The 26169-nt window shown below is 42.2% G+C and overlaps 1 protein-coding gene across 2 annotated transcripts in view; it reads right to left on the reverse strand.

Moving 5' to 3' along the window:
- LOC122809657 overlaps positions 1 to 25611 on the reverse strand; it is a 673939-nt gene extending 648328 nt beyond the window's left edge. For both annotated transcript variants that reach the window (XM_044081325.1, XM_044081317.1), the window contains exon 1: positions 25412 to 25611. In XM_044081325.1, the coding sequence (XP_043937260.1) occupies positions 25412 to 25577 (166 nt within the window). In that variant the 5' untranslated portion in view covers positions 25578 to 25611. The remainder of the gene's footprint in view (positions 1 to 25411) is intronic.
- Between the last annotated feature and the right edge of the window lie 558 nt (positions 25612 to 26169).

Below are 26169 nucleotides of genomic sequence, written 5' to 3' on the forward strand. Positions count from 1 at the left end.
GGGCAACCACAGGTTCATAGGTAACTTGTAGGCAATTAGTCTGCATACCATTACAATTCTAGCAAATAATCCAGGGTGGTACAAGATATATCTGAGGAGAATTTGACGCTGCTCATCCAGTTCTCTAGGTTTACCTTGAAGGAGGTAAAGGTAATACTCTCCTTCAGAAGCAACAGAAGTTTGCTCCAGAGGTAGGAGAATCACTGGGATATGAACCTATCATGCTAATGTGTCTTGTTTATTTGTCGATATAGTTCTCTCAACCTGGAACAGGGTTAGACCCTTCATTATTTGAAAGGCTAGATACGGATCTCCATGGTGAAGATAATAAGAAACTCTAGTATAGAAAGAGGGCTGACAGTGTAGTCTGTAAGATTTTTGAGACTACTGATATTTTTAGTTAGGAACTTATGATGTTTCTCAAGTTGAGTTATATGGTTAGATAAAAATATGCCAAAAGGTATGTCGCTCATCTTGTGTACAACAAGAAGACATTGAGGCTTGGGTATTCGTTTAAGTAGTTTATTGTACACGAACACATCAGGATGGATGGCAGGAACACTCTGCTTAAACTAACTATCTAACTGACTGACTACATTCATGTGTGCTCTCAATCTGGCTGCTCACTCAAAATGGCACTCTTGCTTGCATGTGCTCAGTACTTAAATGCACGTGCCCACTTGACTGGAATTCTTCTTGAAAGTACATTACACACTCTGATCTACAAGGTACATTATATTCAATAAAGAGTGAAGGAGAAATTATGGCTTCTACTCTAGAGAACATGCATTTGGAAATCAGGTGAACCAGGCAAACGGATTTCCTAACTACTACAGTGACATGATGATGAAAAGATACAGAATTATGGACTTCCAAGATGGCTGCACATTAATCAACAACTTAATTTCAGTTCTTGCAGTGTGAAAACAGAAACTGAGAAATAAAAGCCAGCAATATTGTCAGCTTGGGTAAAATTCACTTACTGGCTTGTAAGTACACTGGCTAGATGCCAGCAAAGAAGAAATGTTGAGACTCTGAAAGAAAATCAACCAGAAAAAAAGTAAAGAGAAGACACTGGCTGGAAAGATTCCTGCAGATGTTCAGCAAACATCAGTTCAGACCAGCATTTGTACAAGAGATGGCTTTGTGTGATTTACTGAAAAAAAATCAAATGTTCAAAAATGTGATTAAAATAAATGAACTACTGAAAGAATATATCAACTCAAACAACAAAAGGATGGGAAAAAATCATAAGCTAGAGCATCCCTCAGGGATTCCCACTGTGGGAGGATTACGGCAAAGTAGCTGCTGCATTTGTTGTTCGAGGGGGGGGGGGTTGCAAATAGATTGCAGCAAGGCTGGCTCCAATGGCAGAAAATCATGTTTACAGCCTTTTTGTTGAGGGTCCATTCATAAGGTAGAAGAATGCACCTGCTCAATTTGTGTGCTATTACACTGGACTTCCCTGTAATGTGCAGTTGGAAGAGAACACCCACTGCCACACTCTGAGAGCTTCTAGACCCAATGGGTAGGATTTGGTTCCTCTTGCTTTGTTGATGTACTAGAAGCCTGACATGTTGCCCAACTGTACTGCAACTGTCCCCAAAGAGAGAGCATTATGAAATGCATGCAATGCTAATGGCACTGCTCTCATCTCTAGGACATTTATATGCAAATTGGCTTCCTCGGGGGACCAAGTGCCTTGGACTGTCTTTCCCAGACAATGCACCCCCAACCCTAGCTGGAAAGCATCTGTGGTCACTACGGCCTTGGGCTGAGGTGGAATGAACAGACGACCTTGTGGAACCTGGTTTGAATGAATCCACCACTTGAGATCTCTTGCAGATGTGAGTTATTCTTATCTGGTAAGACACAGGCTGATAAAGTATCAACCACTGAGCCACTAAAATCCATTAAAGAATTCTCCTATAAAACATGGCAAGTGGTACTAATGTTATTGCTGCCACCATTGATCCCAGAGCCTGAAGGACCAGGCGGGCTGAAATGAGGTGCTGCAGATTATATTTTTGGCTTATATTTGGATTATATTTGAACTCTCAGTAATGGAAGGAAAGCAATTGTTTTTTGTATTGAGAATTGCTCCTATACACTCTGAGCTCTGAGTTGGTTGCAGATGAGACTTGTAGTTTATGGTTATTCCCACAAGAGAGAAAGTCTGGAGAACCTGGGTTTTTGCACTTATCGAGTTGATGACTGCTCGAAGTAGTAATAAGCCAGCTGTCTAGATAAGGAAACACTTGGGATCCTTTCAGCCATGCACTTGGTAAACACCCTGGGGGCTATGGTGAGTCCAAAGGGCAGTCCTCTGAACTGATGATAACTGGCTCCCAGCCAGAAGAGTAAGTACATTCTGCATCAACTGTTCATCTTTATATGATAGTATGTGTTCTGAAGGTCTATGGAGCACATCCAGTTGTTCTTGCCCAGAAAGAGAATAATGGACTATACCGTGACCATCTAAAACTGTTTTGTTTAGTTTGCAGAGATGCAGAATTAGTCTACAGTCCCATTTGTTTGGCACCAAAAAGAACCTTGAGTAAGTTCCGGATTCTATCTGGTCTAGCAAGACCTCTTGGATGACTCTTTTTTTCTAGCAGCTTTTGTATTTGAATTGCTGCTTGTTCCCTCTGACTGGGTGGAACATCAGGGATTTTTCTTGAGATTGGAGGTGAAAGGGAAAAGGGTATTATATAGCCTACGGAAATCATCTTTTGCACCCAAGTATCTTTTGTTATATCTAGCCAGGTTCGCTGGTGCAGTGATAATCATCCCATGACTGCCTCCAGAGGTGGACAATCGGGCCTTCTTTCAAATGATTCTCTGCAACTGTGGTTCTGTCGCCAGTTCTGCCATGGGAGTGTCTTCTTCCATTAGAGTTCCCACTTCTGCCTCTCGGAGAATCTCCTGCATGTGTGTCTTGAAAAGGACCCCAAGACTTCTTGAACCACATTTTTCAACCACCTCGGTGATTTCTGGAAAAGGTTTACTGAGAAGTCAAGAAATGCACGCTCATGGAAGACAGGGTCTTTCCATCTTTTTCACACCTGGACAAAACAGAGTGTCTTGTACTTTGGGGCCAAATAAAGACATTCCATCAAAAGGAGCATTGAGGAAAGAAGAGTTGAAAGGCTCCACAAACTCAGAGAGGCACATCCAGGCATGTCTCATTACGGAAACTCCTGAACCCACTGCTCTTGAGATTCCTTCCTTTACATGTGAGAGCAACCTCATGGATGAATTGGATATGGACTGGTGGGTCATCAGTTGAGAAGTAATAGATGCCTGAACTTCAGAAACAGCACCTGACATGGTATTTGATAACTCCTTGATCAAATCCCTCTGTAGTCTAGTAAAGTGTCTCAAATAGTTCAGAGACTTCAAAGTGAAGGTTGCTGTATCATAGATGTGCTTCCCAAATCTGTTCATCACCTACGCCTCCCTGTTGGGGGGATGGACAGTGGAATTTTCCTCAGCTAGCTCTTTCTTTGTGGCTACCGCAACTACCATGGCATCAACAGGAACTACATTTCCCCAAAACTGCCTATCTGCAGGTTGTGCCATTATCCTATCTGGTCTGCGAGAAATGGGTTCTGTGGTGTTGGTGTCCTGCCATGCCCACCCTGAGATCAAGTCAAACAGCTCATCAGCAGCCGGAGTCACCCAGGAGATAGAGGGTCCAGTACCAAAAGCCTCCAGGAGAACAGATTTCTTAGATGTAAGGTTGCTAGGCATCCAACAAGCTCTCTTTTTAAAAATCTCTAGGATGCCTCCAAAGGATACATCTTCAAAAGATGATCGTGGGGACCTTACACCTTCACTGAAATCTGTGAAGTGTTTCCTCTTACACGTCCTCTTTTTAAGGACCTCCTTAGTGGGGTGCTCTGAGGAGGCATCAGAAGAGGAGATTTCAATTCCCTGGTCGGGCGCCTGGGGTTTTGGTACTGGCTGTCCCTGTGGAAGGAAATGGTGAGGCTCTGAGCACTGAGACATAATAGTAGAAGACTTAGGATCCAAAGGGATGCACCCATCAAGAACTGTTGAGGCAGAAAATACTCTCTTCGCAGCCTTGAAGGCAGAATGACTCCAAAAGCTCTGGAGTCTAATGTAACTACTCGGATCTGACAGGCAGACTATGGCTCCAGGAGCTCTCCGGATCTAACGGGACCCGAGCTCTCAGAGAAAATATCGGATCCAAAGATACAGTTATTGTCGGATCCGAGGCAGACAGATCTGGAAGACTCAGATCCAAAAACTCTGAAGTAACAGGAGTCACAGAAGGAATGTGTAATGGGGGAGTAGCAGACATACAGATCTCCTAACACAGATGGGTAGGAGCCGAAAGAACACCAACCTGGCTCTGTGCCAAGAGAATCTTCTTCACTGGTCTCTCCACATCTTCTGTAAAGCTTCAGGAAGAATGAGTGGAGTACATGGATGGAGACCTGAGTCTTTTTAACAATGGGGACGGTACCCTGTCAGGGACTGGATCCAGTGATGGGAGTACCCTATCCTGCAAAATAACTTGGCAGTCTGAAAGTCAGGTTTGGATTGCACTGAATTCAACAATGTTGAATCTGAGAGCTTTGTTTTTATTGGATCCGACTTAAGACGCATCACATCAGATACTTTTTCCTTAGCAGGATCTTGCATTTTTGCCTTTTTTGGATCCGGGGTTGGGACTGGGTCCCTATAAACGCAGGTAAGGGACAATAATAGAAAAAAATTTTAATAAGGAATACAAAAGATAAGACACTTATCTGAAGAATGCTTGAAGTGGCAAATGAGATCTGGGGTAACTGGGTTTGATGCAGTTTGGCTAAGGGAGAAGCTTGAGAGTTTTTGGTTGCAGCGAGCTTTAGCAATGGTCGACTTGGACCCGAGGAGTCAGATCCAAACCCATCAGTTGAGGACAGAATGAAAACTGACAAGATCAGATCTAAAGTTATGTACTTGCCATAACAAAAGATCCATGTTGTCTGTTTCCATCTAGTTCAACCAGTGAGTTATTGGATCCTACTTGGATCCAACACCGGCCATTTCCAAAAACTTCAAACCCCAAGCTCTGCCTCCTCTACCCATAGTACATTGCTTTTTCTACAGCTGCCTCTAATTGAGTTTGCCCATCTCCACAGAACTCCATCTGTAATGCTCCAAGACAACAGACCAAGAACCCCAAAAGGGAAGACAGGGAGAGAGATGCCTCCAAAACACAGGCAGTTAATGCTCAGGAGAAACACAGCACAGGGGCGGTAAAGGAGGAAGGGATGGATGAACCAGATGAAAATAGACAACACAGATCTAACAGGAAAGTATACATCTCCCATATCAGAAGTTGTCTTTTCAGTCCAGGCATCACTCTGTGGGACGGAGTCCCTAGCCACATGTTATTCTAAGGAAGTCCAAGGAGAGAAAATGTCCTCAATACGATGGAACCAAATGAAGCCCTGGACCCTGACTGTATATCCAACTTATGGTGAGACACAAAAGCATGTATACCCACCCAAGTAGATGCAGCACAAATGCCATCAATAATAACCCTCAAGAAAAAAGCTGTAGAAGTAGCCATAGCTCTGACAGAGTGAACTTCAGGCTTATAAGGCAAAGACTTTCTTCTCAATTGATATCCCAATGAAATTCAATCTGAAAGCCATTTAGATAAAGCAGACTTAAGACAATGGCTTACCCAACTGGGCCTCTGAAAAGGAAACAAACAGCTGGTCAGACTTCCTGATGGACTTGGTTCTATCTAGATAAAATCTCAGCTGCCTGTGAACATCAAGGCAATCCAATAAATAGTCTCGCTTGTTTGAAAAATTGGGGAACAACACTGGTAAATGAATGGCCTGATTCAAGGTGGTTTCTGATGCAAACAAAATTGGATCTGTTCTGAGAGAAACCCCAAGCTTATGAAAGATAAGGCATGGAAGTACCGAGGATAAGGCCTGCAGTTCTGAGACCAGCCTGACTGAAATGACAACCAAAAAGAAAAGAGTGTTCCAAGACAACAACAACTTCAAAGAGACTGTCGCTGAAGGCTTAAAAGGAGGCTAATGAGAATGTGAAGCACTGAAGCTAAATTCCAAGGAGGAACAGGCTGCTGAATATAATGTAGCAACAAGAATGTACCTGTAAAAAACACATTAGAAACTTTCACAATCAATACAGGAGTATTACCTCTGCCAATTTGAAAGCTGGACATTTTTTTTTTAATTTTTACATTTGTTGACTGGGTTAGTCCGTCTGAGCTGATAGTCCTTTTTCAGCAGAGACTGGGGCAGAAAAGCTTCACAAATTTACATAGAAATCAAAACATTAGCATTTATAACTTCCATTTTTTTAAGTTTCACAAATTTATCAAAAAAAAAATCAACATCAGCATTTTTAAGATAGAAGCAGTTGAGCATTGCGGCTATTTACAGAGTTATAGTTGACATTACACTTAGGATATGTGCAGGAAACAGTATGCAGGTTTATCATGCAGTGTACAAAGGTAAAAATACAGTCAAGGTGGTGACTGTTAGAGAAGAGGCTGCACAAAAGTACAGAATAATTAGTTAATATGTCAAACAGAGCTAACACTTAGAAACTACACCAGTATAAGGCAGAAAAGTATGATTACAATCGGAGAAGGACAGGTTATGGAGGATGAGTACAGTGGCAAGACCACAGACTTTTAAGGTATTCTTTGGCGGCTGTTTTGAATTCATTGAGTTGATTAAGTGATCTAATTTCCAATGGGTGCTTGTTCCAAGAGATGGTAGGGTGGTAGTTATAGAGGTTTTGACCAATTTTGATTTTAGGTTTACATGTTTGCAGTACATTCTAGTCTGAGCTTCAGAGAGTTCTAGAGGGATTGTAGAAGGAGATTAGTGGAGACAGGTCGGGACAGACATTCGGTTGATACAGGATATAGTGGACAATTTGAAGGTGAGAGATGAGAAGCTGGTGGGGTAATTCCAGCCAGTTCAAGTGTTTTGGTGAGAGACAGTGATGAGATCTGTAGCTCTGATTTGCAGCGAATCTGGCCACTTTGTTATAGGTATTCTCCAGCTTAGTTAGGAGATAGGTTTGGAGGTTGAAGAGGATCTGAGAGCTGTACAGTAAGCTTTGTAGGAGACAGGCATGAGAGAGAGAGAGACTGTAGCTATGTTTGATACAAACTTTTTATTTCTATATAAGAAACCAAGTTTTTGATGGGTTTTCTTTATACAATTGTTAACATGTAAATCAGATTTCAGTTGGTCAGCTATTATGACCCCGAGTAGTCTTGTGTTGGGGTCAACTACTTTTTGTTTTATTTAGAGAGTGGATAGTGAAAGTGAATGTAAAGTTGTGTAGGTTTTTGGGAAGAAAAAGTAAGAGTTTGTTTTGTTTTTTTAGGATTTAGAATTAGCTGTTTATTAGAGAGCCAGGATTCAACAGAGTTAAAGGATTTCTGGTAATAGAATGTAGGTCAGTGGGGGTGTTCACAATGGAGATGACTGTAGTGTCATCAGCATATTGGATGAGGGTTGACCAAGTGTAGAAGGTGTACAGTTGATTAGTAAAAATATTGAAGAGTAGCGGACCAAGACTAGATCCTTGGGGAGCACCCACCTTGATAGGGAGAGGAACAGAGAGAACAGAGAGCCATTTTACTGACTGAAGCCAGTCTGTAAGGTAGCTAGAAAACCAGTCAATGGTACAGGTAGAGAAATTAAGGTTAACTGATTTTTCCAGAAGAGAGGGGTGGGAGACTGTATCAAATGCTTTAGACAGATCTAGAAATATGCATGACACTAGTTTATTGTTGTCCCTAGCCAGAGAAACAGTGTTAATAAAAGAAAGAAGGGAAGTAGTGGTGCTATGTTTTGGGCGAAAGCGATGTTGTGTGGGGGTGAGCAGATTTTCTTGTAATAGATGTTCAATGACTTGCTTATGCACGCACTTTTCTAATATTTTTGAGAGAGCTGAGAGGATGGCTATGGGTCTGAAATTTGTGATGTCAATGGAGTGACCACCTTTGTGTAAAAGTAGGGTATACATTTCTTTCCAGATAAAGGGGACTTTAGATTCAGAGACTGACCAGTTTACCAGAATAGAGCTAGAGAGTCTGCTGCTATCTGAAGGAAGTGGGGAGGCAAATTATCAGCAGATGTAGAACAGGGCTTTAGTTTATGAAGAAGAGATCTGATATAGCTGGTAGGTATTGGTTTAAGGGAAATATGTTTGTAGTGGTCTGCCTGGAGGGTGGATCTGATGGATATTTCATGTCAGAATTAGAGGGGGCAGGACTATCTTACTAATGAATTCAATAAAGTAGGAAATAACAGCTAAATGAACTTTAATAGTGGGATAACTAGATCTATAATGAAACAGATCAGCAAGGAAATCAAAAATGGAATCCAGAGTAGATAAAAGAGTGTCCAAACCTTCAGAAGATGCCAATAAAGTGAAGTGCTTCCACTTTCTAGCATAAACCTTTGTGAGTAGATGGTTTCTGGGAAGAGAATAAAATATAAACTACTCTACAAGAGAGCTTGGGATCTCTGGACATCAAGGAAATTTGAGAAACCATGCAGTTAATTTGAGAGTCCAGAGGTTGGGTGCTTTCAAGGCCACTGGGTGAGAGATAAGATCCGGGATGGGATCCTGCATCCAAGGAGGGCACTGTAGCAGAAGCCAGAGAAAAGGGAACCAAACTTGATGGGATCAAAAAGGAACAATGAGGATCACAGTCACTCCACAATGGGTGGCTTTCTGGAAAACGTTATTATCAGAGGAGTGAGATAATAAGCATATAGGATACCCAGGAGCCAAGCATCACTGGGGGACTATCCCTGTGGAAGAACTAAGTCGTAATAACTGTTGCACATGGTATTGGATGGGAAAGCAAACAGAATGCAACATGGAGTGCTCCAGCATCAGAAAATATGAGCTACTGCCCCCCGGATTTAGGGACCACTCATATTCCTTCTCAGAATGCCTACTAAAATGTTGGATTTCCCTGGGATGTGCATTGCTGACAGAAACCACTGAGATGAAATTACCCACTGCCAAACTCTCATGGCTTCTCAACAAAGAGGGGAGGAAAGTACAGTTGTGTACACCTACCATAAATGTAGATGTTCGAGTGTCTTCACTGTTGCAGTCATAACTGTGGGGTGCTCCTGCCGGCAGGCAGCCCGAGGTCGGCCAGAATCCCAAAGTCTGGGTCCGGCGTCGGCTGTATAAGCTAGTATCCTGACGTCAGGATGCCTTGGTACTTAGCCCACAGCCGACGCCATCTTCTCCAGCCTTTCTTGCCCTAGATGTCAGAAGCCCCCAACAAATCAAAAATGAATCCAACAAGGAAACACAAATACACCACAAATATGAGAGAAAGAGGGGATAGGAGGGAGGACTGCAACAGTGAAGACACTCGAACATCTACATTTATGGTAGGTGTACACAACTGTACTATGTTCTTCGTGTTTCACTGTTGCAGTCATAACTGTAGGGTGGAATCCCAAAGCAGTGTAGAGAGGGAGGAGGCTTTAGATAGAAGAAGGGGAGGCAAGAATACCCTGCAAGACAGCAGAGGCAAAGCCTGCCCTAGACTTAGAAAACAAGGAGATTGTAGTGCTTGGAAAAAGTATGCACAGAACTCCAAGTGGCAGCTTCCAAGATATCCTTGGTAGGGACTCCTCTGAGGAAAGCAGTAGAAGTAGCAGCTGCTCTAGTAGAATGACTTCTAATGGTCCCTGGAAACTGTTTCCCATGATGAGTGTAACAAAATCTGATTCCATAAGCAATCCATTTGGAAATAGTTTGTTTAGAAATAGGTTTTCCAAGAGAACTGGAAGCAAAGGAAACAAACAATTGGTTAGACTTTCTGAAATCTTTAGTCTTGTCCAAGTAAAATCGTAACTGTCTGTGCACATCCAATGAATGCAAAATCCTTTCCCCTTTATTTTGAGGATTTGGAAGAAAGTAGGAAGGTGAATTGTCTGATTCAAAGCCACTTTTGAAATCACCTTAGGCATGAAAGTAGGATTGGTCCTCAAGGAAACTCTGTCCTGATGGAAAATAAGGTATGGTTCCACAGCCATGAGAGCTTGCAACTCTGAGACCCTTCTGGCAGAGGTCAATGCTAACAAAAGAACAGTCTTCCAGGATAGAAACTTAATATCTGAAGATGCAGCAGGCTCAAAAGGAGACAAAGTAAGTTTTTCTAAAACATAATTAAGATCCCAGGCAGGGACAGGAGGGGTCCTTGGAGGCCGCAAATTTTAGCCCCTCTCAAGAACTGCTTCACCAAAGGATGTGAAAAACAGGAGGATCAGAACTGAAATATATAGCAGAAGCATGAATCTTAATGGAAGAAAAGGAAAGTCCTTTAGATAAAAGTTCCGAAAGGTAAAGCAAAATAGAGGAGAGATCAGGAACCTGAGGATCAGAGCCTCGGTCCTGCATCCAAATAGAAAACCTCTTCCATTTAGAGGCATAAGATTTCCTAGTGCTAGCTTCCAAAAGAACATCCAAAACTTGTTTGGGAAGACTAGAGGAAATCAAATTCCTTTGAAGAGCCAAGCTGCCAAGCAAAGGGTCTTGAGATTGGAATGTAGTAACTGACCCTGATGCTGGGACAGAAGCGAAGGGTTCAGTGGAAGAATCCAAGGAGGCCCCGAGAACAGGAGCTTTAAGGTTGGATACCAAAACTGTCGAGGCCAATTTGGAGCAATCAAGATGAGGAACTTGGGCTTGTCCTGCTTTATCTTCAGTAGTACCCGAGGCAATAGAGGAAGAGGAGGGAAGGCATATGCTGACTGGCTTCTCCAGCTGAAGGACAGGGCATCCACTCTCCATGCTGTTTTGTGGAAGGACCTGGTGCAAAAGCGAGGCAACTGATGATTGAGATGGGATGCAAACAGATCTATCTGGGGACATCCCCAAACTGCAGTAATCCTGTTGAACAAGTTGGTGTCTAGCATCCATTCGTGAGGATCTGAAATGTTTCTGCTCAGGCTGTCTGCTAAGAGATTCTGTTTCCCTGGAATGAATTGAGCCTGGAGATGCAGATTCAAATTTAGAGCTGAGTCCCATAAACCCATAGCTAGTCTGCAAAGGGGTATGAATGAGAACCCCTGCTTGTTGATGTACCACATGACCGTGGTGTTGTCTGTGCAATTAGCAGAGGCCCTGGTTGTAAAAGGTTTTGAAGGCTAAAGGGCATTTTGAACTGCCAACATTTCCTTCAGATTGATGTGCCAGTGAAGATGGTCCTTTGTCCAGGTTCCCTGCTGGCAATTGTCTAGAAAGTGTGCTCCCCAAGCATAATCCGAGGCGTCCGTAGTTAGGATTTGAGTAGGCTGAGGGAGACGAAAAGGTTTTCCTTCGTTTAACGTGCATGCCCTGGACCACCAGAGGAACTCCTTCTGGAGGCAGGGGATCAGAGGAATCAGAATATCCAGATCGTGGTAGTGCTGTGACCATACACTTTTCAGATACCAGTGAAGCTTTCTCATGTGAAGCCTTGCGTTTGGAATCAACAGAATACAGGAAGCCATGTAGCCCAGAGCCTGCAGGAATTTCCTTGCAGTGAGCTGAGATAGAGTTGCCAAGGTGTTGAAAGTAGAAGCCAGCTGAGTTTGTTTTTCTGGAGTGAGGTAGGCCCTTTGTAAGGTTGTATCTAAGAGGGCTCCCAAGAATACCTGTTGTTGAGAAGGGATCAAATGTGACTTTTTTATGTTCACTGAGAATCCCAGTAGTAGGAGAAGACGTTGAACAAAGTCCAGATGTTGAAGCAGAAGATCTTTGCTGTCTGCCTGAATAAGGCAGTCGTCCAAATAGGGGTAAATCTGGATCCCCTGATGAAGTCTGCAGTAAGCCACTACTGGTGCCAGGCACTTGGTGAAGACTCTGGGCGCAGTAGATAAACCAAAGGGCAGAACAGAGAATTGAAAGTGCCTCGAACCTGCCTTGAACCTGAGGAATTTCCTGCGTTCTTGTCTGATAGGGATATGCAAATAGGCTTCCTTTAAGTCCAATGTCACCATCCAGGCGTCCTGAGAGAGCATTGGAATTAGCTGTTGCAGAGTAAGCATCTTGAACTTTGGAATTTCCAAAAAGGTGTTTAACACAGAAAGGTCCAGAATAGGTCTCCATGAGTTTTGTTTTCTGGGAACCAGAAACAGCCTTGAATAAAACCTTTTCCCATTTCCGAGTGGAACAGGCTCTATGGCTCTCATGGCCAGAACAGCATCCACTTGAGTTAAGGCCTCTGACCATTGAAGTTTTGGCAGATCTGGCCAACCGTGAGTCCTTGGCAAAGTGTGAAAGTGGAACTTGTAACCCATTAAAATCACGTCCAATACCCATCTGTCCTGGGTAATATGAGTCCAATTTCTGTAAAAGAGACAGTTTTCCTCCGGGGCGTCCAGGTAAAGGGGTCCTGAAGCCTAACCGAAAGAGTCATTGAGTTTGCTTTCTTTGAGATTGGGATCTGTCTTCTCCCCTCCTAGGTGAAGAAGCAGTCCATTGTCTAGATCTGTAAGAGGTCTGGCCTTGACCACGACCTCTGTATATCTTCCCTTTGAGGCCTGTCAGACGTGGGAAAGGACCAATTTTTAGAGGGCCAATTCCTGGAAAATCTAGGAGGCTGAACCTGCAAGAAATCTTTTACAGTCTGCATGGACTTTGCCTTTTCTTCCATCTTTTTAATAACTTCCTCAGCCTTAGAACCAAAAAGAACATCCTGTTGAACAGGGGCATCTAATAACTTAGCCTTAACCTGTTCAGGTAAACTTTGTTCACGAAGCCAGGCATGTCTCCTAATCACAGTACCAGAGGCAGCAGCCCTGCAGGAAGCATCCAAAGCATCAAAACCACAATGTAAGCTATGCTTGTTAACCTGTTCAGTAGCATGCAAAAATCCTGAAGTTCCATATCCTCTGCACAAGCAGGAAGGGAAGCAAGCTTTTGCTTTAAAACAGACAAAAGAAATTGCTGATATTTAAACATATGAAACTGGCAATTTAAAGCCCTTACAGACAGGGTAGCAGAAGTATATACCTTTTTCCCCACCTGTCTAAAGCACGAGAATCCTTCTCAGAGGGAATAGGATTTTTAGAAGTAGCAACCTTAGCAGCCTTAGAGCCCTGAGAAATAGTTTCAGGATCTGCAGAAGGGTTTTTAAATAAAAATAAATGAGAGTCAGGAACCCTATAAAATCTATCAGGCTTAGAAGGAGCAGGAGGCATGGAATCAGGATTCAAATTAGCCTCAGAAAAAGCATCATCTACAATGTCCAAGACAGGAGGGATAGCTAAAGGCCTATGCTGAGGAAGAAGAAGAAATTCTCTAAGCCTCTTTTGGAAGCAGAATATTCCTGTCCTTCCCAATGAAAATGTTCCCTCATCTCATGCAAGGTTTCCCCAAAAGAAAAATCCTCAGGCGGAGAGGCCGAGGGCAAAGAATCCTCAGCATCCGAATCCTCATAAGGGGGAAAAGAATAGTCCTGATCAGAGGAAGAAACAGAAGATACAGAAGCCTGGTCAGAGGAATCAGAGTAACATCCTACCGAGGCCTTTTTTCAGGAGGGGGGTGAGAACCCCTAATCATTGTAAGCAAATCTTCAGCCATCCTCAATAATTGTTTCTGTGTCTTGGGAGTGGATTCAGAAGCAGCTTGAGCTGGAACTTTAGACTTAGTAGGAGTCTTTGTCTTTGCCTTTGCCTTTGAAATAGTGATGGGAGTAGGCCTGAAAACCCCTCAGCCGGTACCTGCACAGCGGTTCCGGACCCATCTGAAGGAGCGGCGTCCGAAGGTCCTGCAGCAGTTAAAATAGTGGGCCTCGATGGCTCCCATGGGAGTGCCATCGGTTCAGAAGTGGCGACGCTGGCTCCAGCTGCAACGAGTCCTGTTTGGACCTCGGAGGCCTGTCTTTGTCTTTGCGCTTCTTTTGAACTCCGGTAGTGTCACATTCTATAATTGAAGCGTCTGCCAAAATAATTTAAAGCCCAATCGTACTGCGCTTGATAGTACGAGAGTTGAACCTGGCACAGAACCGACAACAAGAAGTGGTCAGGGCCTAAGCAAGGTAGACAGTAAGAGGAAATCTTTATGAGGTATTTGTTTCCCATACAATTATTAACTTTTTCTGACATCGGAGGAACAAGAAAAGATTCGAGAAGAGAAGTAACAACCGGACCGACAACAACCAAAAGCTGCTTTCCACCTACGGCAAGAAAGACTGGAGAAGATGGCGCCGGCTGTGGGCTAAGTACCAAGTCCTGGCGTCAGGATACTACCCAGACTTTGGGATTCTGGCCGACCTCGGGCTGCCTGCCGGCAGGAGCACCCCACAATTATGACTGCAACAGTGAAACACGAAGAACATCAGGTTAACACCCCATTTTATCAGGTACCTAACCAGAGACATATTGTCCTTTTCTACCGAAATCATAACCCTGGAGAAGAAGTTCTGAAAAGCCTGCAATGTAAGCAGGACTGCTTTTATCTCCAAGACACTGACGTGAAAACTGGTCTCAAGTTGTAGACTAAGTCTCTTGGACTGTCTTTCTTTCGAAATGCCTCCACTACTCACAAAGGGAGGCATCCGTTGTGACTGTGCCCTGTGAGAAAGGAAGAACAAATGGTCTCCCAGTCAAAACTACAGCAGACTCCAGCCACCACTTGATTTGACTTTGACAGACTCCTGTCAAAATTATGGGAAAATCCATGTAATGGGTTGAGTAAGGCCACTAAGTGGCTAATGACCACTGCAGAATCCTCACATGGTACCTCACCAGGGAGACTACGCAAATCACTGTATCTATAAGAAGCTTCAGTACCAGTGAAGCAGAAGATTCTTTTTTTGTGAAACAGTCCACGACTGGCCTGAGTATGAAGTGCAGTCTCTCTGAGCACTAGACGTCTTGCAATCTGAGCCATTATCTTTAACTGACAGCCTATGAACTCCAAAATCTGAACCAGATGACGTCTGGACTTTTGATAGCTCACAGTGATTCCTAAGAAGAGACACAAATGTAGTAAGGAATCACTGGCCCTGACTAAGGATGCCCTTGTGGAGGTAGTCAGTAACAAATCATCCTGGAAGGGACAGTCTTGGAATGCTTGCAGCCTAATCCAAATTACAAAGACTGCCACGCACTTGGTAAATACCTCTGGGAAGTGGCAAGATAAAAGTGCAGCTCTGAACTGGCAGTGACTGCCTCCCAAACAGAAGGACAGAGATCTTCATGACCACCTCACTATTTTTATATGATGGTAGGCATCTTTGAACTCAGTCAAGCATATCAGTCATCCTTTCTCAAAAAGGAAGAATGGACTGCACCATGACCATCTTGAACTTGGTCTGTCTTACAAAGTGAGTTAGCTTGCTTAAATCCCAAACTGGTCTGAGGCCTGTTTTTTTGGAACCAAAAAGAACCTGGAATAGACCCCGGATCCTCATTGGTCTGGTGGGGGCTTTTAGATGTCTAGATTTATTAACAGCTTTGGAATTTCGGCTAACTGCATCCTTCCATGGATGCGGTGGTACATCCAAAAGGTTTTTGGCATTTTCTTTTTGTGGAAATAAAAATGGAATCATGTAACCTCTGGATTCAATGCTCAGCACTCATGCTTTTGAGGTGATGGACTCCCACATGTTTGGGTGTAGAGCCAAGCAACTTTAACTACCTCCAGAGCAGGACATTCAGGCAACCTTTCAGGAATGCTGAAAGGGCCTACCAGAGAAAGCTCCATAGAAGCACTGGTTCTGTGGACTGCCTCTGCGACATGGACAATGTCCATTCTGGTTACCCCCGTCATGTGGGGAACCTTCTGCAGGAGCATCCTAAAAGACTGCTGTCCCTTCCTAGAGAAGGTCCACTAGGGGTGGCAGACAGCATCTTCCCACCTTGTCTGTCCCTGGTCAATGTGTCTTTAACCTTTGGCCCAAAAAATGAGGAGCCATCAAAAGGGGTGTTAATAAAGGATGCCTTAAAGCAGTCTGCAAAGTTGCACAACCTCTTCCAAGCATGGTGACATTTAATAATGCCAGCACCAGCAACTTGGGAAGTGCCATCGACCACGTTGGTAAGCAAGCACATTAGCACTTTGGAAATAGACTGTAATGTGGACAAATGCATGTCCAGAGTCTTTTTGACTGTGAAGTTTGCAGTGCCTTAACTACTCTTCATGCATCAGACAGGATGTCCTGCTGAGGCCTTGTCAGGTGAGTCATGTAATTAGCACTTTTAGTGCAAAGGTGGCTGATGTGCCTTCTATGGAAGGTTGAGCGTCGGGCTGGCAACTCGACACAGTAAAACTCCACTGCCAATCATGAGCGGACAGGTGATCCGCTGTGGCGACCCCTAACCGAGAAAAGCCAAAAGAAGAAGAAGAAAAAGTGCAAAGGTGGCTGATGCATAGGCATGCTTCCCTAATCAGTCCAAAGCTCTGGATTCTGTATTAGGGGGTTGGACTGACAAACATTCTTCTGAGATGTCCATCTTTGTGACTGATGCCACCATGATGGTACCAACAGCAGGACCCTTTCTTCAATATTGTTGATCTTTGGGAGGGGCCAATATTTTACAGGCTTTTTTGGTATAGACTCCACCATATTCAGGTTCCCCCCAAGCCCTTCACGACATTAAGCCAATAGGCACATCCAGAGGGGAGCCACCTAGGATGTGGATGGGCCCACCCCGAATGCTTCCAAAAATACCAACTCCTCTGGAGATGGGGTTTCAGCTGTTCAGGCCCCATGCTGGTGGAGCAGCTCCATGAGATCACCAAACAAGGCTTTTCTGTATTTTGGAGACCCCTCCCTTTCATTGAGGTTGGTATCCTTGTTCAGGTATTCCTCTCAGAATCTAGGTGCTTCCTCTTGCACTGCCCCTTGCCATCCCCCTCCTGCATTGGGGGAATCTGAAATACAGGAAGAAAAGGCAGGGGTGGGGCTCCGGCGTGCTAGGTGGTTTGAAGGTCTATTGGAGTGGGCAATCCCAAAGGCAAGTTGGTGTGAGTCCACAGGCACAAACAAACAAAGGGAAGGAATGCCAGCTGGCAAAGACCATTCTAGCTGTAGTCTGTACAGAATCCTTTCTCTGTCAAATGAAGATACTGAAGCTGGTTGGCAGGAGTTCACATCCCTGGGATCCAAAATCTCCAAGGAAATACCAGACTCTGGTGCTGCTCCCATTTGCTGTGATACCGAGATCAGAGCTTAACTATTAAACACTGAGGTGCTGAGAGGGAGACACCACTCCAAAACTTGTAGTGTATACCTGACCTGGAAACCCTGACTCTGAAGGTCAACTCTAGAAAACAGTGGAGTCGAGAAGATCAAATAAAGGTTGGGAACTTGAATCAGCCACACCACAGGACCGAACCCTGATGGTGGCAAGGCAAATGGCTTTGAAAACCCTGACGTCACAAGGCCTGAGGGAGAAAACATGCCAGTTTGAGCAAAAGTCTCAGGTTGAGGACCTATAGTTGAAGGACTCAGACATAGCTGAATCTGGGACTTCAGGAATGACTGCATCAGCTGCTTCTAATCAGCAGATGTAATACCTCCAACTGATAAAACCAACCAAGCTGAAGAGGCTATTGAGGGGGGCTTGGAAGCCCTTCTGCTGGTATAAGGCTCTGAGGACTCGGGGCAGACCAGAGAAGGTTGAGTCTGGAGTGGAGAGGGGGTAATGTTGGGGACAACTCCCTCAGAACAGAGAGACAAAACAGGGAGTGGATCCTGCCCAAGGAAGCTCCTTTGGACAGAAAAGGGCTAGAGACACTAAGGACTGAGGAAGAAACTTTTCCAGTGGTCTGCGCTAATGGGGAAGTGGATTCGAGAAGTCTGATCCAAAGCCAGAAAGGATGCAGTTGGAAGAGTGAAAGCTCTTTGGACCTGGTTTGACACAGGGGGAGCTGCTTTTTTGTGGTCTTCTTTAGGCAGTTTGGAATCCTTAGAATCTTCCCTCTGACTTTGATTGCTCTTGTCTAACTTACTACCTGGAGCAGAGGAGGAAGAAACATCTCAAGAAGGCAAAAGACCCTTGAGGCCTAAGTTAGACTTATGCTCATTGACAGCCCTGGTGCAGAAGCTGTCACAAATAGAACAATCAGTCTCCAAATGAGTAGCACCAATGCAGTAAATGCATCGCTCGCACAGGTCCTGTGATGGGAGCTTGTGGGTGCATGCCACACATGTTTTAAAACCCTTATCCATGTAAGCAAATAATAGCACACAAAAACACCACTATAACAACAATAACCTACTACAAATGATCTTTTTTTTTACTTAACTAACACACACACAGATAAAAATGAAGGAACTGACTGCAACAATAAAGAGAGTTAAATACTACCTAAACTTATGCAAACCTAACCCCCATTTATCTACCTATCAGTACTGCAACTGTAAAGCCAGGATAAAAGAAGTGGGTAACAGAAAAAACAGGTAAATCACACCAAAAAGGATGCACCCAAATTAGACCTTGACACTAAACTGCTGACCTGGAAGGTGCCAAACAGTATCTGTGATAGCTGTAGAGAGAGCAAGGTATTATGGGTAGAGTCACTGAAGCTTGGGGGCTGAAGTCTTTGGAAATGGCTAGTCTTGGATATGAGTTGGATCCAATAACTGGAAGGCGAATGGTCGCAGTACCAGAATAAACAGGAAAATTGAGTCTGGTCTACACAGTGTGGCTGCTTCCTTTTCATTATTTTGTTTTTTTCAGTTTATGGTTGTATTAATTTGAGTATTTAGTATGCCGGACCCGATACCCCACTGGTTGAACCCAGATAGAAACAACAACATCAGATCTTACTTTCAATATAAAACTGTGAGATGCTGTGTAAAAAAGTGCCTGCAAAAAAAGAATGTGTCCCCGAAGGGAAATGGATGGTGACATGCTGGTAGCCATTGACAGAAAACAGCCCCCCACAATGAAGCAGTGCAAGGGAAACAGCAGAGTTTCATGATCAGTAGCAGAGTAGGAAACACAATCCACTGTACCCAGCACACATGAGATGGCACGGATAAGGGCACATACCTTGCCTACACTAAATGCTACTCACAACCAGACAGACCATTTTCTCCTGTGGTAGCCTAGATCTTAATGTGGATCCACAAAGCAAAACGTTACACAGAGAACCACCCCTCTAGATTATGATGCCAGTGTACTTTGCATTCAGTTGCATTCAGTGATGAAGAAAAATGAAGAATCATTCCATAGTAAATGGGTGATAAAAGGGTACATCAACAGAGTGAAGGTAGGCAAATGTAAGACTGAAATATCTTGTCTACGTTTATTTAATTGTTTGTTTTTGTTAACCAGGAAAGTCAGACCAGGCAGTACACATTTTCAGCGAAGGCCAGGGGGAAAAAGTTCAATAAAATTACTTAAGTACATAATTAGTAAAATTATGCATTCAGAATTTATGTATTCATAATTTCATGCACTAACGCTGAAAATACACAAAAGGAAACTGACTTACTTGAACACTGGAGTTAAAAAAAGGTACAAGTTTTCTCAGAAGGATCACGTATTAAAATTTTACTGTTGTTTAACAGCTTCTAAAGCAAATAACATAACATACTTCTCTCACATCAACTTAAACCAAGAGGACTGTGTTGCTATATGGGCATGATATCTTCCTCTTGACTGGCATCTTGTGGGTGAGTACCTGACACTACTGCAGCTGCATGTGCTCCATGATAATACCAGCGGCAGAAGCTATATTGTTGCTCAAAGGCATACAAACATACCAACACATACATAATGCATACCACTGTGGAGAAGGAGTAAAACAAATGTGTGATTTATTCTCATCTGTGCCAAGCCACACAAAGTTCTGATTAGAGATGTAAACAAAATGATACAACAGTAGGGGGTAGATTTGGCATTATGGTTAAGATTTTCACCTTATGGACAAAAGGTACAGAATCTGAATCTGACCTCAGGTTATTGACTAGGCATAAAAAGGCCTTTCAGGGCAGTTAGTCTAGTATGCACCTATAAACCTATACTAGTAAGTTACACTGTCATTGTTCTGGAAGTCTTGTACAAACAGTATATTAAAATCAGTGGCGGCTCATGCTATCGGGCTTCACAACTGCAGCCTCCCCAGCTGTGGAGAAAGAAAGGAATATTTTAACAATAAAAAATATGTATTATTATTTATTTAAATGTTACTAGCTGTCTGAAAGCTCTAAGTGAGTCAGACTCGCAAAGTCCCTGAACTCGAACTTGCTTGCCGAGTTCGAGGTTTTGTTTTTAATTAGTCTCTGTAAATTAAATCTGGACCATTGTAAAAGCAGTCCAGATTAAGGAAAGAAGGCATCAGTGTGATGCCCAGAAGTCTATCCAGTTTAACCCGCACAGTAAAATGGAAGGGGACCGGACTGCCACATCGCAGTCACGTACATGACGTGGACAGCCTGGATGGCTACTGATTAGTTCTTGCTCTCTTCTCGAAAAAGAGAACGAGAAACAATTGGTAAAGTTACAGTACTACTAGCACAGTTGGTTTGTTGTTGGTGTTATGAGGAGTCACACGTTAACCGTTGCTGAAAAACAACTTTTTTGGCTTGGGTAGTTGCCTTGCATGTGAGATAGTCAGATTATTAGAGGGAGACAGACGGACAGTCACTTGACTCATTTATTTAACTTTAAAATTGAGGTAGGTGACCATGTTGGTTCTTACTTAAGTTACATTAGTTACTGCAGCATGGCTGAAGGTTGTTTACCTCTCTACTAGGAAAGTAAGGAAATGCATCCATACAAAGCAGTTGTAAATGCTTGTTTTGTTTCCTCTGTGCTTTCTGTATGTGCCTAGACACCTGTTGGCATCCAGTGATGTTAAGAACACACACCCACACATTCATACACAGTCTCTTCTCTTCAGAAAATGCATTCTATTGCAAAGCAGCTTAAGTGCAATTTATTTATTTATTTATTTATTTATATTTGTTGACCGGGAGTGTCCGACTGGACGTAGGTCCATTTTCAGTGGAGGCCCAGGGAGAAAAGCTCCCCAGTTAAAATAAACAGACAGTAGTTACATTGGATTACATAGCGATTAACAATTTACATAGCAATTACTTACAACATATTTACAGATGAAGAACACAGTACATCAGTAGACAACTAGAATCTTTACCTGTAAAGTTCATAACAGACATTAACAAATGTTACAATAAGAAGTTCCTGCTGTATAATAAGTACTAGGCTTATGAGCATCTGAGCTTGCTATAATCAAGGTAATTAGTGGAGTGGAAAGAAAGGTAGTGGTTGGATGGGGTGGGTGATATTAGAGTGGGAGTTGCCAGGGCATAGCCAGCATGTTTTTAGGTGCACTTTTAGTAAAGTTTTGAAGTGGGTGCATGATGGTATGGAGGTAATTGTGGGTGGGAGGGAGTTCCATAATTTGGCTATGGTGCAAGAGAATAGTGCTTCACCAGCAGAGTTACTGGCTTTAGTGATCTGCAAGTGATTTTTGTTGCTGAACCTCAGTGGTCTGGTGGTGCGATAGGGTTGGAGTAGATTCTGGAGGGATGGGACATTTAGTGGATGGTTTACTAGTTTGTGGGCGAGTGAGAGTTGATACCATTGAAGGAGGTGAGGGAGTTCTAGCCAGCCCAGTTCAGCAAGTGAGAGACAGTGGTGACTACGGTAGGGTGCCCCTGTGGCAAATTTGACGATTTTGTTGTAGCACGTCTCTAGCTTGTTTAGATCGCATTGCCTTAGGTTAGTATATATTGGAGAGGCCTAAAGTAGGGTGGAGATAAGGTGGGAATTTGCTATTGAAATCTTTGCTGCTTTGGTGAAAACTTTAGCTGTTTGCAGACAGTTCAGACCCAGACTGCGCTTTTCTTACAAGAATGTTAAAGGTCGTACCGCAGTTGAATACTTAAGAGTGGTGTTAGGTCTAGAAAAGAAGAATACAGAGAGGAGTAAGCACTTTAAGAAGGTAAAGATATATTATAAAGATTATAAAAAACACACTGAGCAAATAGCTACTGTATGCAGCAAAATATGTCTTGAACCAACTACTAGTATATGCAGATACTGAGCCAATTGGAAAAACATCTGTTAGAAAAAACCTCAAGACAATTATGCAGTCACAGATAAAAATATAGTGAGCAGCACTCTGTCGAGGTTGTCTAATGTGATTCTATCCACCAGTAACAGCACAATTATATAGAAATAATTAGACACCAGTATGAGTTGTCTCACACAAAACAATTACATGAATAACAATAGTGAACAAGGTGCAGCTATGGAAATAGACCATACTATCATACTAAAAACAACTTGGTGCAAACAAAACGCTAGCATGGCATAGTAACTTCCAATAATACAGCATAAATCATATTAGATGTCTAACACAATTCAACATAAACATATACAGTTGTAAAATGTCTAACATAATTCAACATAAAATAGGCATTTACAGTTGTAAAACACTTACTGGAGAGACACTGAGCTCCTCATGGGGCCTGTAGCAGAGTGGATTGTAGTTTTAAAAATGGTGCCTGCTACAGGTAATATTTATTAATTTTGGGATTGTCTTAAGGTAATAAACAGGGAAGGGGAGGGGAGAACAAAGGTGTGAGCAGGCAGTTCTTTGTACTGTTGCTAATGAGCCAAAGCAAAGACAAGTTTGTGTTTAAGAAACAATCACAATTGACCAAGGACTGCTCTGAAACTGTAAGTCATTTCTTAACCATTTTTAATATTTAAAATTTGTCTCTAATCCGGGGTGTTTACCTTCATTAGTTGTTGGATTTGTCCCTGATTCTTGTGGTAAAAGGCTGATAGCTAGTATGTAGCAATTATGACAGTGGCCATTTGCATTTTTTACATATAATAGGAACATTAGTACAACCATTACATTCTGATAGCTGTTGTGAAACTGAAACTAAACCATGCTCTTTTCAAAAACATTAACCTTCAGCACTGCGTACATGGAGGGGATTTCTGGATATGTGAAGATGGCATAATTTAATTAGTTTAGGAATGTCTCATACGTTTCCTTTTTTATATGTTTAATTAACATTCTACTTGTATGTGTGTAGCATATATTTTACTTGCACTTTCTACATGGTGCAAAAAAATAAATGTGGCTTATATTTAAACAGTTGGAAGTTTCAACAGTCTAGCTAATTTTTTGTGGCTTATATAATGGGTCCTAATTTTAACAGTAGCACCTCCCTGAGACAACAAATTATCCATTATATCCCCCGGCCCCAGGAGCATGAATTTCAACATAAGCACATTTTAAGTGCTATGATTTTAGACCTTCTGCTAAGGTTTTTGATAGTCTCCTGTTATGATTTTGTCAGCTGCTCAAGTTAACAGTATTAACATTAAAAAAGTGTCCCTTCTTTGACAGGTTCCCAGCTGTATTTTGTGGCTATTTTATATTTTTGCATCAGATTTTTGGTCTGTTTTTCATAAAATTGTGATTTTCTGGCAAATTAGTGGCAAATCATTAAAGATTAAAGTGAGAAAATATTGACAGACATTTCAGTTTCAGATTTCATTCCCTTCAGAAAATTCATATGAATGCAAGACCTGCTATTCTATTATCTTTCTAAGTTTATAAGAGCAATATTTAAAAATTGTCCTTACTTTTGGGCCTTTGTCCCACTTCTATGTATGGCTTTGTCCAGATTTCTTGCTCTGAGGTTGAAAGGTATGACAAATGTGTCAGGGCCATCACAGTCAGCCAGAGACATTTCAAATTGTGACATACTTGTTGCACCCCACTCCCCCATGTAGTGACTCTGGATGTGTCCAAGCAAGGCAAGGAGCAGTTATGCAGTGTAAGTGTGCAGAGAATTCCCCCATCCAAGGTAGACACACGTACTACAGTGGCTTTTCATCTGCCCTTGATTTTGCAGAATGTTCTGGTTTTCTGTCATATTTTTATACTGTTGATTCATGCTTCTTATTATTCAGAAAGTGCCTGTATCCACGGTGGTGGTGCTGCGGTAGTGTTGTCGTCTCACAGTAAGACGCTGACCGGTTCGACTCTCAGCTAGAGCATCTTCTGCATGGAGACATGTGTGAATGGGTGTATCTTCGTTGAAGGTTGTGCATTTGGGCTGGCAACTCAGCACGTAAAAATCAACTGCCAATCATTAGCGGACCGGAGTTCCGCTGTGGCGACCCCTAACCGGGAAAAGCCGAAAGACACGACAATTATTCAGAAAGTGCCTGTTGCTCTGTGTTTAAGTAGCAATGCTTTAATGACCATCAGGTAGCTTGTCTAAGATTGTAAGATGCATGCAGGCTTTAATAAGCATACTGTTAAAGAATTACCAACATTGAAACCTTTTTGTTGTTGCCATGCAGAGAATACTTACATAACTAGATAACGTATAGCGTTGGGTATTGAAATGCATACGACAGTATTTGTAATAAAGGACAGGATTACAGTATTTTCAGAACCTCATTACACTTGTTGGAGACTTGCAGTCATCTTTGCAGGCTTTACCCGTAAACTAAACAGAATGCTAATCTATCAAGTGTGGTCCATAACCTGTGCAGTAATCCTTTAAGCAATTTATCTTGAGCTTGTTTCTTGTTTGCTGTTCATTTTTTACTTTGATCATGTTTTCCCCATGAAACAAGTAGATTGTTGTCGCAGGCAGCAGGTCTTTTTTGGATAAGAAACATTTTTTTACAAGTGGGGGTATCACAGAGATTGCTACTTTCAGCATGTTACTTAGTACTTTTATAAAGCTGAATATAACTTATAATTAGAACTGCAGTGCAAGGAGAAGTGGTTTGAGTTGAGTGCTGCTTGTTTTCCTTATACTTGATTTTGACTGGCATTCCAGTAATGTATTTAAAAAGTAATTTATTTTTTCATGCCTCACAACCTTTTTGTTTTCATCTAGATATTAAAATAAGCTGTAATGCAGCCAATGCATTGAATTTTTTTTTCTTCTGCACTTCATTTTGTCTTGATTGGACTCTCATAATGACGGTTTGGCACCCAGGGCAGCGTATTTAATTAAAGTTCCAGATCTTGTGGTTTTGAGCATAGCCCCACCCCTTTCTAGTTGGCCCCACCCCTTCTCATTGGCCCCACCCATTCAGTTGCAGGACTGTTTCCTGCAGCCCCCCTTTGATTTGATGTCGCCACTGATTAAAATGCAGTATTTCATTCTCTATGACACTCCTATGTAATAAAGTGTTACAGTCTAGGTACATCTGTGAAATAAGTAGAGGTTAGATGTACTCACAATAACTGGCATACCACATGGCAAGAGAATATCTAATATCATTTCAGAAAACAGACAAATATTATATCACACAACTGCTCAGGGTTCACTTAAACAATAACGCTTTAGAGAAAAATGCAGTTAAATGTGCTTAGAGGTAATTTAACAAAACAAAAATACCTGGTTCTTGAGAATTACTATGATCTCTGTTCTGTGCTTCTTGACAATCTTGGGCTTGATTAGAAGGTTCAGATTTAACTGCATACTGGTTGACACAATCCTGGCCCACTCCAAATGTTATTATTTGTGGTCTGACAATGGGTGGCTTCCAGTGATTGTCTATCATTACTACATCTGGGAAATCCTCTAGCAAGCTCAGCAGTGACTTGTATCCATATTTTGAGAGGCAAAGCGGTATACCATGAATCTGAAGAAATACACCAGCAAATTTTCCAAATTCAATTCCCTGTGGATTCTGTAGGACCACTTTTCGAATATTTTCTTTCAAATGTGCGTCTATCAGTTGTTGACCTACAGTGATGAATAAACATTTAAATATGGAGTATATTTTAAGTATGCACGTGAATTATATGACTACTGATTTAAATTTTATAACACTTCCGGCTTAGGAAAGACTTGTCTATGCCTTATCTATACAAACACTGTGAGCAAATATATATATATATATATATATATATATATATATATATTTTTTTTTAAGATTACTAATCATGTGACAAGTTTTGCCAAACAAAATGCCTCAGTAACTGCACATGGTGACAGATGCTGTACAAACATGTAAAAGTATTTCACTTCTGTGGAAGCCTACTGCATTTTTCTTTAAGTAAAGACAAAATTTCAATGAATTAGTTAAAAGTACCAATCATTCATATATATGATGTATAAAAGGAGGGCTTTAGTCCTAATTATCTTTGAAA

This window comes from Protopterus annectens, chromosome 1.part1 (assembly GCF_019279795.1).
Source record: "Protopterus annectens isolate FY-2018-M chromosome 1.part1, PAN1.0, whole genome shotgun sequence".
NCBI classification, from domain to species: Eukaryota; Metazoa; Chordata; order Ceratodontiformes; family Protopteridae; genus Protopterus; species Protopterus annectens.